The following is a 12,423-nucleotide window of genomic DNA, read 5'->3' as shown; positions in this document are numbered from 1 at the left end:
GGTGTGAGTGATGAAGGGGGTGCACACCTTTCGGATGACAGGGTCGTCTGTGGTGGTGACAGTGTGGAAGATGCGCTTGATGCTCCGCAGTGGCTTCTCACTCCTTGTGGTGACACGGTCGAAGGCTTTATCGTAGTATTCTAGGGCCCCGCAACACTCGCTGCAGGAAAAAGCGGGCAAGACATACAAAGTAAAGAAGATCACCACCTTTTTCTTTTATGCATTGGGATCTGAAGTCTTATCCAGACGTCTAATATGTGAGAGATGAAAACAGTCTCTGAGACAGGAGATGAACTCTCAGTGCTCGCTCAGGACCCCATCCCCTTAGCTCCCGACGTGGCTCCTGGAACAGTGAATATAACTGATTCAGCTCACCTTCCCATTTTAGAGTGCGGGGTGGGGAGTGACAGGCACTCAGGCGTGCTGACTTCTGGTCTGGCGCTCTAGCTCCCCACTAAGTTATTCCCACCTACTTGGCCTCTGAAGTAAGAGGCTCTTTGAAATGTCAGGAAAAGCTCTTTCTCCTGAAGAACTGCGTTTTTTTTTTTTTTTTTTTCTGCCAAAAGAGCTATATAGCTTAATTTCTCTTTGGATCAGGATTCCAGGAAGCGGAAAAAAACCTGGAATTTAATATCAGCAAATTTCTTTCTGCTTTCTTCCCTTTCTCTTTCTGCCAAAAAAAGCTATATAACTTAATTTTTCTTTTGCTTGTGATGCCAGGAAATTGAAAGAGATTTAACGTTTAGCATTAGTAAACTTCTTTCTGCTTTCCCTCCCTTGGCACTGTTTTTAAATTCATCTGTTCGTCTTATGCAATGTCTTTTAAGTGGCTTCAGATCCTTCTTGGAAATCCTAGGGCTTAGAAAATATTCATCATCAGCTGGTCCACACACGTGAGCATGGTGGAAGGCAGTAAAAGATGCCACTTACATGTCCTGTGGCTCTGATACCTCCAAGTAGCGCATCTTCATTAACTGAGGAAAGTCCATTTCCTCTTTCACCTCCCAGTCACTACGAACTTCGACTGAAGAGTCTCGGGGTTTCTGTAGTGGAAAAGCATTGGAAGCCAGTGCAAAACATAAGCAAAAGGCAGGTTAACAGTGTGAAGGGCTTTCATTCAATAAACACTTTTGGAACATTGACTCCGCACTGGCTTAGAACACAGAATCCCTGACTCTCAGGAGCCTATAATCTAGAAGAGAACTGAAGGGACCACGAATTCAAAAACAAATGGGAATTCCACCCCTAGGTAACGATGTCGCCCAGGGCACATTAGCTCTTTCTGTTTCTGTATTCCATAAAGCAGCTGTAGCAGCTTCTTTAGACTTCTCTCAGGGTATTAGCTATCTACTCTTGACACAGCAAGCATCATACAGCAAAATGTAACTTCTACAACTGCAACTTCACTCTTGCCTACATGCGTCTTCTATTCTTACAATGTCCAAACCTTTGTCCAGGAATGTTCACAGCAGCATTATTCATAATAGCAAAAAGAGAAAACAACCTAAACGTCCACCAACAGGTGAACAGATAAACAAAATATTATCCATACAACAAAATTCAACAATACAAAGAAATGAAGAACTGGTACATGCTACAACATGGATGAACCGTAAAAGACGACAAATTGTATGATTCCATTTTGATGCAACGTCCAGAACAGGTAAATCCAGAGACAGAACACAGATTAATGGTCGCCTAAGGCTGGGGGGAATAGTGGCTGACTGCTAAAAGGTACGGGGTATCTTTTTAGAGTGATGACTGACTACAGTAATGGTTGATTGTAAGTCTGTGAGTATACTAAAAATTACTGAAATGTATGCTTTAAATGGGTGAACTGTATAGTACATGAATTAAATATAAATAAAGCTGTTATAAAACTAAGCAAACAAAATAAAAATCTAGACAGAATTCTGGCATGGATACACTACCTGTGATTTTTGGTCCCATTTCTGCCTCACTCCGAATTGTTTCTGGAATTTTTTCTGCAGGCGTATACGTTCCCTGAAAAAGATAAGAAAATTGTGCTTTCGGTGCAGATTTTTCAGAAAAATACAGACTTAATAAAAAGAAACAGACCACAGGGGTGCACACTAGACATGCTAGAAGAGGCATACTGTCCCCAAATACTGACCGGCTATATTTTACTCCCATCTATAGAGACTGTCCCCTGGCAGCCCCCACCTGGGCCAGGCTGTGGCAATACCCAGCTCCAGGAGGCTCATAGGAGCCAGTGCGAATGGCGCCCCTAGAGTTATGCCCCAGCAGAAGTGAGCGGAGGTGAGCGCGAGTCTCTTCTTATTTGCCCTTGTTTCCCTTCAGTGCGCATGTCCATTTCAAGTACCCTCCTGCTCAAGCTATCTGCCTTCGGAGAATGACATCAGGGTTGAAACAGTGGATTAACTGGCTTTAAGGTCTTTTTGTTTTTTGCTATGGTGGGAAAGACAACCATTCTCCTGTGCTTTGGCCTCGTGATTTCAGACTGTGATTGGTCCTGGGAGAACTTGTTCCGACAGGATGGGCAGCTCACCTCTCCTTCTGCTTCGCACTCTTAGGCAGGGTCTGCAGGTTGAACTGCAACATGTTCCGCCGATCTTTATCTCTGCGGAGGTTCCGCTGGGAATTAGGAAAAAACATCCATGTCAAAATCTTGGAGATTTGGCTCACAACAGACAGTGCTCAATGGGAGGTCATAAGCCTAAGATAGGATGCAAAATCCAAGTTGCACATTTTACTCTGTGCTGTTATTCTCCAGAATCAAAAGTCTGGGGGTTTAGTTGAGTAAGTACTTGGAATTAGCTTAGGCTTACATTCGCATATGTATTTTTTATTTAAGCAGCTTTACTGGCTTTTATTAGAGTTGCTGAATTTGCCTCTTTATGCAACAAGATGTGGTCCAACTGGACCATCTGCTTAATAAAGCCTGCAACCAAGCAATGAAGTCGGGCAGCTGGCACAGATGCACCTTGTTATCCAGCTACTGGTCAAGAGAAATCTAAACCATTTAAATGCATCCTTGGACCTAAAAAAGTTTACTTTAGTACAACTTGTCACCGAATGGCTACTTGGGGTTCACTAGAAGACCTGTGATGATACCCTTTCCTCTCATCAGTACTCACAGGTTTGCATTTTTAGCAGCAGGTTAACAGCCCTAAGATGTAATAGCCCTGAGCTAGTCAGATGCTGGCTCTTGGTTTACCTGTGCAAATCGCATCCGATTCCTCTGGTAGGCGGTCTTCTGTGTGCGTGCTGTATCCACCAGCTGGAAACTAGTTTCATCCTCCTCATGGAAATAAGCATACTGACTTCCACCACCAAACTGAGAAGAGTATTTATCTGGAGGCAAAGGTGACAGTGTGTAATCACCACTACTTATAGGCTTTACAAATACATACTAGTCAAAAGCCTTGCTATTTAAGCATGGTCTTGGGACCCTCAGCATTGGCTGGGAGCATCTTAGACATGCAGACAGCTGCACCCTGGACCCACAGAATCAGAACCAGCATTTCAACAAGACCCCCAGGGGATTCATATGTACATTCAAGTTTGAAATGCTTATGGTCTAAAGAACATAAGTCAAGACAGAGTTCTGAGGAACTCAAGGTAAGCCCATTCCACTCTTTGCCTTATTCCATAAGAATATGAGCTAAGAACTAAACCAATCTACTATATTAGGATCTTAAAATCGGGAATTTTGAAACTGGAATCCATTGACTGGCTTCACAGGTTCAGTAAATCCCAAGCAATGAGATACAAAATGGGAATATGTTCAACAGATTTGTAAAAGGATTCATAGCTCCCCAAAAGTGGGAAAAAAATTCCAGTATAATAGGTTGAACTTCTTTAATGAACAGGCTAACTTGTGGGGCTATCTGATTAGTGTTCACAGGCTAGAATATGCTCCTAACACCTGAATTATCATCAGCACTTCGTTCCCATTCTAGGGCACCTTCAGATGGAGGTTACTGGGAAGAACAATGGTTTTCCGAAGGCCCTGATCGGGCAGTCAGCAGGAGAACACTTACTCGTGTACCTCTTATCTTGGTATGTGGCACCCGTCCAGTCTGCAACCTAGTAAGAGCGACAAGGGAAGACAGAGCACACAGGTCACTTAGGCAATTCTCTGGTGACCCAGAAACCCCCCAAAGTGAGGACGCTGTGAGGAAAAAGTAGCAGGACTGGCTAACAATGCCTCTGTAAGTGCCCAGCTCGCCTATGACACTGGAAGTACCCAGAGGTTATAGCCCTTCTCAGCTGGTTGCTATAAGGAACACAGAGGTTATGCTTTAGAGAGAATAAAATCAAAAGGAACTTGGAGAGAGGAGCAGCCAGACCCCTGCCGACATGTAGTACCTTTCCTAGCCGATCTCCTTTGCTGAATGGCTGGTAGGGCATATCCCGAAATTGCTCAGGGACTGCACAGGGACCCCAGCCTGAGGGGTTGTCCTGGATCACGGGTGTCATGAACTTTGCCATCTTCTAAGACCTTAAAAATAAAAATAACCTAAGTAGCTGCATGAAGAAAGGCCTCAAAGTAAAAAAGGCCTATATGAGGTAAGATGTGAATGATAAAATTAAAAAAACAACACAAACTTGAACTCTGAAACGTTATCTACTCCTTTCATTTTTTTGTAAATAATACCGTGAACACTTATAGCTAACGAAACTGATTTACCACATATCACTGATTTTTTTCACTGTGACATCTTTGAAATGAGTTTGGGTGTCATATCTTAATTGACAGTTTTCCTTTCTTAGTGTTACATAAAATAATGGTGCTCCTTTAATGTAGTAACTTTTTTTAAAAAATGTAATAACCATATTCTGGTCCTCAGAAACACCTTCGCCATGGTATACAATATTTAACTTTCCTAAGCCTCAGTTTCTTCTTCTGTAAAGTAAAATGATCCCTGTTTTATTGACATCAGAGCATTATTGTGAAAGTCTTATAGTTAACACATATGGAAGTACCTTTACTGTAGAATGCCACACAATTACTATTCAGACCTGCAAAAATACATTTACACAGACTGCTAAGAAAAATAAGCATCCGTGAGTATATCCTAAAACTCAACTTTCTTTTCTTGTTCTCCCAATTTTCTATTGTCAATGCAAATCCATATGCAGAGCCAAACAAAATGCCTGACAGGAGGCTGAGGTCACCAGAAACCTTTGGCCATAAAAGTGGCCATACATCAAATGTTCATAAATATTATGAGTACCAGGCACTGTTCTTAGTGCTTACCACACATAAATTCATTAAATCCCCCAACGAGCTGAGGCAAGGGCCAGTATTATCCTTTTTGGAAAAGAAAACTGAGACACAGAGAAGTTAAGAAATTGCCTAAAGTCGCTATGCTAGTTGATGAAAAATTTGCACCATGGCAGTCTGGCTCTGGAGTCCATGCTCCACCTAATGCTATAGCTCCTCTGAGGAGAGTAAAAACAGGGACTCCCAAGAGATGTGTGACAGATGCCTGACAGTTCCTGTCAAAACTCCATGCCTGTATCCATTGTAATCCTCTGAAAATGTTCACAAGGTGAGTTCCCAAAGGAAAACTCATTAACAAATATTTCTGGAGGCTGGAGAGCGATCAAAGAGCACAGGATACTGAACTTAGTAAACTCTCCTCTTTGTCCCATGACAGAGAGACTAAGGTGTCTTACAGAGGCGACAGCAACAGGAGCTGGGTGACAGCAACAGAGAATGAACCTGGCAGCTCCATCTTCTAATTCTCAACTTAACTTATACTACAGGAAGAGAACTGAGGGAAGGGGTGGTGGTCAAAACAATTTATGTTCAACAAATATTTACTGAGCTCTTATTTAGTGTCAGACACCATACTAGATACGTTAACACCAGTAACTCCCCCAAACCCCACTTGAGAGGTAAAAAATTGTAGTTCAGCCAAAATGAGTTGATCTGCCCATTGTTTCAAAATAGATTTGATTTCTAGGGTTGTCTGCCGTAAGTCCAGCATTCTTCCAATCATATTCTAGCTGGACAGCGGCCTGAAAAGATCTGGGGTTTTATACCATATTTAATGACCAAACAATGATGTCTCAAAACATACTCTTAAAAATCTGCTTGTTCCGTCATAGCTCAACAAGGAAGTAGGCCCAAGGCATTCTTCCAGGGGGAGGAAGTACCAGTTTCCACACATGTAAAAGAATAGTGAGCAGAATAGAACCAGTGGGAGAAACTGAGTCCTTCAGTTAAAACGGAGTGACAGCTACATCGGCTATAGGAGCAGGATGGGGAGGCACCAACAGGGCAGTCAGAAGGGGCCTTGTTGCTGGCACGCCACCATATTGTGTAGATTACTGCTGCCGCTACAGAGCTACACCATAAATCCCTGGGGGTGGAGGGTGGGTTATGTGTTGTGTGTGTGTGTGTTTCAAATCAAAGATCAGATCTACTCCATTCCATTTCACATTTGGTCTGTAAAACTGCTCAGAGTAGAGCTGAACACTGTTCAGCTTGGCACGCCCAATATTTCACACACAGAAACGCAGACAGCCTTGGACACTTAAAAAAAAGACTCTGAGACCTCGCTGGGTTAAATGACATTATCAAATTCGCAAAGCCGGTAGCCGCTAAGAGAAGTACAGGGCCAGGGACCTCACCCACAAGGCCGTACCCCGCATCCCGCAGTACGCGGGGCCTGGGGCCCGGAAGGCGGATTCCTGCTACGCCCAGTGGAGGAACAGAGGCGGCAAGAGGGGCGTACCGGGGGTCTCTTCCGGGAGGCCTCTGAAGGCCGGGCCCCGCCCAACCCAGCTCCGGAGGTCCCTAGAATCATATAGAACACGCCGCTCACCTGCAACGCCCTCGGCCGGACCGGATGGCGAAAGATAGTCGAGGTCGGAGACCTCGCTACCAGATGCCAGCCAAGAAATCGGGAAAGGAGGAAAGATGCGCACGCAGCCACCGGCGCCGTAAACACGACCGGCGCTGTCGTAAACTGCTGTCCAGCTTTGGGTTCGGCCGCCGAACGCGAGTCGTAAAGCGGAGGCACGCCCGGAACTTTGTTACTTCGCTTTGCGAGGTCGCCTCATTAGCCTCCTAGGCGCCAAGACGCGAGAGGGTTGTTTACGGTTACGTCATGGGGTATCTGGCAACGTCCCGATCAGGTTTATTGAAACGTGGCGGCAGTGCAGTCAAAGCTGGAGGCGGGGAACGGCTGACGGCCCCTCTGTCTCCCACAATGCTTCACGGGACGCTTCAGCCACTCTGTATCCCACAATGACCCGAGGCTCCAACCCTCTCTAACTGATCACGTGGTTTGATTCTCACAGGTAGGGGCAAGTCGAGCGTCCTAGGCAGATTTTATTGTTCCTCCCTCCCCTTTTCTTTTACAGTTTCAGAAACAGGTAGAGGTGTCAAGCGACCTGCGTAGTTCAGCCTACTAGTTTAGGGAATGGCCGCCAGGGTTCGAACCACAGTTCTCAAACTGTTGTACGACGACGATTTCTGGAGCCCTAATTTGAAAAATGCAGATTCTGGGGCTCGCTTCCATAAATTTTTATTCAAGCATGTCTAAGATGGAGCCCAGGAATCTGCATTTTTATTAGCAACTGGGATTCTGAGGTGGCGACTCAGGAACCACTTTCTTTGGTGGGCAACAGTTGTCCGCAACTTCCAGCCTACAGAGTTTGTTTAGAATCTTTTTTTTTTTTTTTTTTTTTTGTGGCGGGGGTTCATATTTATACTAGATGTTCGGAATCTTATTAGGGGATTACAAAACATTGAAAGAATCTGAGGGCGTCATTTTATTCAAACCTCAGATCCTCTTCTACCCTGTTTCCTAGGTTTCTTTATCAGTCTCCCAGCATGTCTGGTTTATTGGAAAATATATCTCCTATTAGGCGGATCTGATATTTACTCTTGGCTCTGCCACTCTGTAACTGTGTAGTCTTCACATCTCTGGGCCTCAGTTTCCTCAGTTATCTGTAAATTGGAGATAATACCAAGGGGGTTAGTATAATACTGTGAGGGTAAACATAAATGTATGTGGGAATACTTAGTAATTGAACTTACCAGTTGGGTGAACTTGGACAGTTACTCAATCTCTCTAATGCTGCTTACTTATCTGTAAAATGAAAATGTTAATAGCAGCATCTTTTTCCATAAATTCTCTCCCAATCTGCTCATCTTCCAGTTTTCCTAATTTTTGTTAATGATGCCCAGTGAATGGTGCTCCGTGCAAAAACTTTTCATCATTGCTAGCTCCTTTTCCTTTTCCCACCACATTCATTCCTTCGCTAAGTTCTCTTTATTCTACTTTCAAAATATATCTTGAATGATATGAGTTTCCCCCACCATCTCCCAACCTCTTGCTTGGACTCTGTCTATTCTTGCTTCTCTAGGGTTCCTTTTCCACATGGTAGTCAAAGCAATCTGTTCTTCCCATTATATGCTTAGAGTGAAATATGAATGTCTTCTGTGGCTTGTTTGGTTCCTGGCTACCTTTCAACTTTATATCCTGCCGTTCTATACTCACTCTGCTCTAGCTACCATGTATTTTTTATGCCTCAAATACACCAACCTATTTCCATCTCAGCGGGGCCTCAGCACTTGCTGTTCCTTCCGCATGGCATACTCTTCCCCAGATTTATCCATATATCTGCTTAAGAATTATATCCCTAATGAGATCTTCTCTGACCACCATTCCTAAAACAGCAACTCCTTCCTCTGTCCCTCACTCTGCTTTGTTTCCTTCGCAGTTTTCATCATGCTCTGAAATATTTTTGTTTTCTTGTTTAGGCTCTGTCTCTGCCTCTAGAGTGTAAGCTCCATAAGGGTAGAGGCTTTGTCTGGCTTACCTAGAACAGTGCCTGGTAATACACATTTGTTGAATTGTTGAATGAATGGATAGGGATTTTGTGAGAATTAAATGAGAAAATGAATTTAGCATATTACCCTGGGCACATAAATAAGCACTCAGTGTTAGTGTAATTAATATCAGTAATAAATTGTAATATGTTTTAAAACATCAGGGGAGATGTATGTTTGTTAAATTGCTCATGTCTTGTTTTCTTTTTTCTTTCTTTTTTTTTTTGCTGTGGGTGCACAGGCCATCTGCTGCAGTGTCTCATGTCAGAGTTTAATCATCTTTTCCTGCCCACCCCAGATGGATGATGATTTGGAGAGCCCTGTCTCATTCTCAGTAGTGGGTCCCTGGGCTTGGATGGGAGATCTTGCCTCTGTTCCTCCTCCTAACTGATGCCCCTGCTGCCTCTTTCTACCTGTCTCACTGTCCATTCTCCGCATGGCGTAAACCTGGACTGACTCTCCTTTACATGAAATCAGAGCATGCCTGACCTCCCTCCCTCCCTCCCCCGCTTAAAATCTTTCAGTCGCTTTCCTTGATCCTGAAGATAAAAGCCCATTCTATTCTGTTCCATGGCCTGCAGTTTCTAAATGACAGCTTCCCACTGACAGCTTCCTCTTTCTGGGTCATACCCAGGCTCATTCCTGTCTTGAGACCTTTTCACCTGCTGTTCTCTGCTGCTTGGAAGGCGTCTCCCCTAGATCTTCGTGAGCCTGTGTCCTCAACAAGCAGGCATTTCCTGACCACCCCTCTGAGTAGCCTTGCCCTGTCCTCATTCACTCTCTCACTCGCCATGTGCCTGGTACTTTTCCAAGAACTTACGTTAACTCATTTAATTCTCACCACAGCCATGTGAGTTAGGACCTGTTAGTCTCCCCATTTTATGGATGAAGATGTGGAGGCACAGAGAGGTGTTCTAGGTTGAGCAGTACGTAGTGAAGCTGGAGTTTCAAACTCAAGAAGCAGCTGGGCCCCTGCTGCTTCTGCATGTCCCATTAGTATTTTATTGGATGACTAGCGTCTCTATTAAAATTACCTTGTTCGTTTATCTGTTTACTTATTTATTGTCTCCTTATTAGAATGCAAGCCTCGAGAGAGGTGAGCTCTTACATGGCTTGTTTACTGTTATATCCCCAGCACTTAGGATGCTGTTTTACCACATAGTTGGTGTTTGGAAAGTGTTTGCTGGATGCACAAGCGACCTCTGAGGACACATTCTCTCTTCCAGGTGTCCACAGCACTTGGCAGAGTCCTCCATTGCTGTGTTTACCACACATCTGGTTCTGTTACCAGTGTCTCACACCTCTCCTACCCTCTGCAGACTCTGGGTTCCTCCAGCCTGGGACTGCATTATTCCTAGAGGAAGCCTCCTGGCCCAGCCCAGTGCCTGGCCTACAGAGTGTGCCCAGGAAATGCTTAATGAATCCAGGGCCTTCAGATTCTGCTTTTAGAGATTGTAAAATAAAAAACTTAACATTCTTGCCAGAAAAGTGTAGGTATGAGGGCAGGTGCCCTATTCTCAAAAGGAGATGGCAGTTTCACAGTGTCCAGTTTGGAGAGGCATGGTCACTGTCTTTGGGCAATTGAATGACTAACTTCGTTATTGCTAATGTTGGCTAACATTAGTATAGCAGTTTATAAGTGACAAATTCCTCAGTTTTGTTTGAGTCTCATCACTATAATGCTTTAATGCCAATTTTACAGATGGTAAAATGAGGCTTAGAGAGGTGAATCACTGATACCAGGTCATGCAGCTAGTGAGAGGCAGAGCTGGGATTTTATTTACTCATTCGACAAACATTTATGGAGCACCGTCTATGTGCCTGGTACGGAGCAGAGTGTGGAGGATGCAGCAGGGACCAAGATGGGTGAGGGCCTTGCTCTCTAGGAAGGCACCTTTTAAATGGGGCGAGGTAGACAGTGGGCAAGGGTAGAGAGAAGTGTGAGAAGTGGGTGAAGATGCTGCAACAGGGCTACGTGTTAGAGAATGATTCGGGGTGCAGCACTTTTCAGGTGGGAGTTCAGGAAGGCATTTGTGAGGAAGGTGGCATTTGGGTAGAGACTGGAGAACGAGAGAGAGCTGGCCAGGGGCGGTCTGGCGGGAGAGTGTTCCAGCAGAGGGAACAGGCCCTTTCTGTCCCCACATGTGGCCTTCCGAGGAGGGAAGGATGAGTTCTTGGGTGCTGGGACTGGACAGGATCCTCTTATTCATTGGGTCCAGCTTTCATTCCAGACAGGCATCTCCTTGTCACCTGTCTGGCTGGTTGCTGTCGCCTCTGCTTGGCTGTGCCTAGTGCTGGGGAGATGACCCCTCTAGTCATGCTACTTTGTCCTTTTTGGTAAACATTTCTAGTTCCTTTGTCTATTTCTTGGTGTCACCTCAAGTCTCCCTTGTCCCTATTTCCCCACGCCTTCCAGTTTCTCAGAATTCTAACAGAACGGCCACTTCCAGAATCACTCTTCCCTTCTCCGGGGCCTTTCTGTTTCTTGCTTGGTTTCTACCCTCCTTTTTTCCCCTCCTTCTTAACCTCTTCCTACATGCCTTCCCTTCACACAAACACATTCTCTCTCCCTTCCCCTCTCTAGCCCCATCTGACACTCCTGTCCTCTCAGAGCCTCTCTCAGCCAGGCAGACTCACTGTGTCTGCGCTGTTGGCTTGGGCCTCTTTCTTCAGCTGACTTGCCAGCATTCTTTCTGGTGGCTGGATTTTGCCATTCCTTTCACCTCAGGGCCTCCCAACAGGCTGCTGTCCGTGCTTGGAAGACGCCTCTGTTCTTTGACTGGTTTTCAGCCTCTGGTCTAATGTACGCCTTCCCTCCCTCCCCACACCAGGCTCCCTGTGCTTCCCCTTCCTAACACTCATAGTCCCGATAATTAAATGATTATTCGTGTGCTGATTTGACCCATGGAGCACGTGAGGGGGTGGGAATACGGCCTGTATTCCCAGTTGCTAGAACAGTGCCTGACATAGAGTAGGTGCCCAGTAAGTACTTATCGATTAAGTCAATGAATAAAAGGATCAAAATTGGTATGAGATCATTCATTCAACTTGCATTACCCAGAGCCACCCCTTTGCATCAGGACCCTATTTATGTAATGAGATTCTTGTCCCAAAGAGTTTTCGGTCTAGCCGAGGGAGTGACTGCAAAAGCATTTTCTAAACCAAAAAAGGGAGATCCCTGCCAGGCCCTCCATATACATCCCCTCATGTCGTGTCTAGAAGTGAGAGGCACCAGTATTACTGTTCTCTGATCAGCCTTCTATGCTATTCTGTCTTGTCTTGTTCTTTCCAGATAAGGCAAATGCCTTTTCCAATAGGAACCTCCAATCTTTAAAGAGTTAAGTAGCATTTATTGAGTGCTTACTGTATGCCAGACACTGTGCTTGTGCTTAGAATCATCTCTGATTCTGTAAGAGTTCTCTGAGAGAGGCGCCAGCCCTCCCGTTGATGCAGGTGGGGAGAAGCAAGTGCAGGGTGCTTGGCCTAGTGAGTAAGCTGCTGAGCCAAGAATTGAGAGTGGTTTTGTATCTTCAAAAACTCCCGCCCTTACAGAGTGGTGAGAGCCTTTCCTGAGTTTCGAAAGGTTT

The 12,423-nt window shown here is 44.9% G+C and overlaps 1 protein-coding gene and 1 long non-coding RNA gene across 2 annotated transcripts in view; one reads left to right on the top strand and one right to left on the bottom strand.

Moving 5' to 3' along the window:
• Positions 1–7,014, bottom strand: part of EIF3D (eukaryotic translation initiation factor 3 subunit D) — a 13,313-nt gene extending 6,299 nt beyond the window's left edge. The window contains exons 1-8 of the mRNA XM_006914483.3: positions 6,822–7,014; positions 4,354–4,486; positions 4,026–4,071; positions 3,200–3,336; positions 2,531–2,616; positions 1,932–2,004; positions 931–1,043; positions 28–160 (exon numbers count right to left, since the gene is read on the bottom strand). Of these exons, the coding sequence (XP_006914545.1) occupies positions 28–160; positions 931–1,043; positions 1,932–2,004; positions 2,531–2,616; positions 3,200–3,336; positions 4,026–4,071; positions 4,354–4,476 (711 nt within the window). The 5' untranslated portion in view covers positions 4,477–4,486; positions 6,822–7,014. The remainder of the gene's footprint in view (positions 1–27; positions 161–930; positions 1,044–1,931; positions 2,005–2,530; positions 2,617–3,199; positions 3,337–4,025; positions 4,072–4,353; positions 4,487–6,821) is intronic.
• Positions 7,015–7,188: 174 nt separating this feature from the next.
• Positions 7,189–12,423, top strand: part of LOC112481886 — a 29,345-nt gene continuing 24,110 nt past the window's right edge. Inside the window, exon 1 of the long non-coding RNA XR_003047095.1 lies at positions 7,189–7,299. This is a non-coding gene — a long non-coding RNA (uncharacterized LOC112481886). The remainder of the gene's footprint in view (positions 7,300–12,423) is intronic.

Source organism: Pteropus alecto, unplaced genomic scaffold (genome assembly GCF_000325575.1).
Source record: "Pteropus alecto unplaced genomic scaffold, ASM32557v1 scaffold94, whole genome shotgun sequence".
NCBI lineage: Eukaryota > Metazoa > Chordata > Mammalia > Chiroptera > Pteropodidae > Pteropus > Pteropus alecto.
The sequence above is the reverse complement of the archived record's forward strand: the minus strand, read 5'-3'. Positions and strand labels throughout refer to the sequence as shown.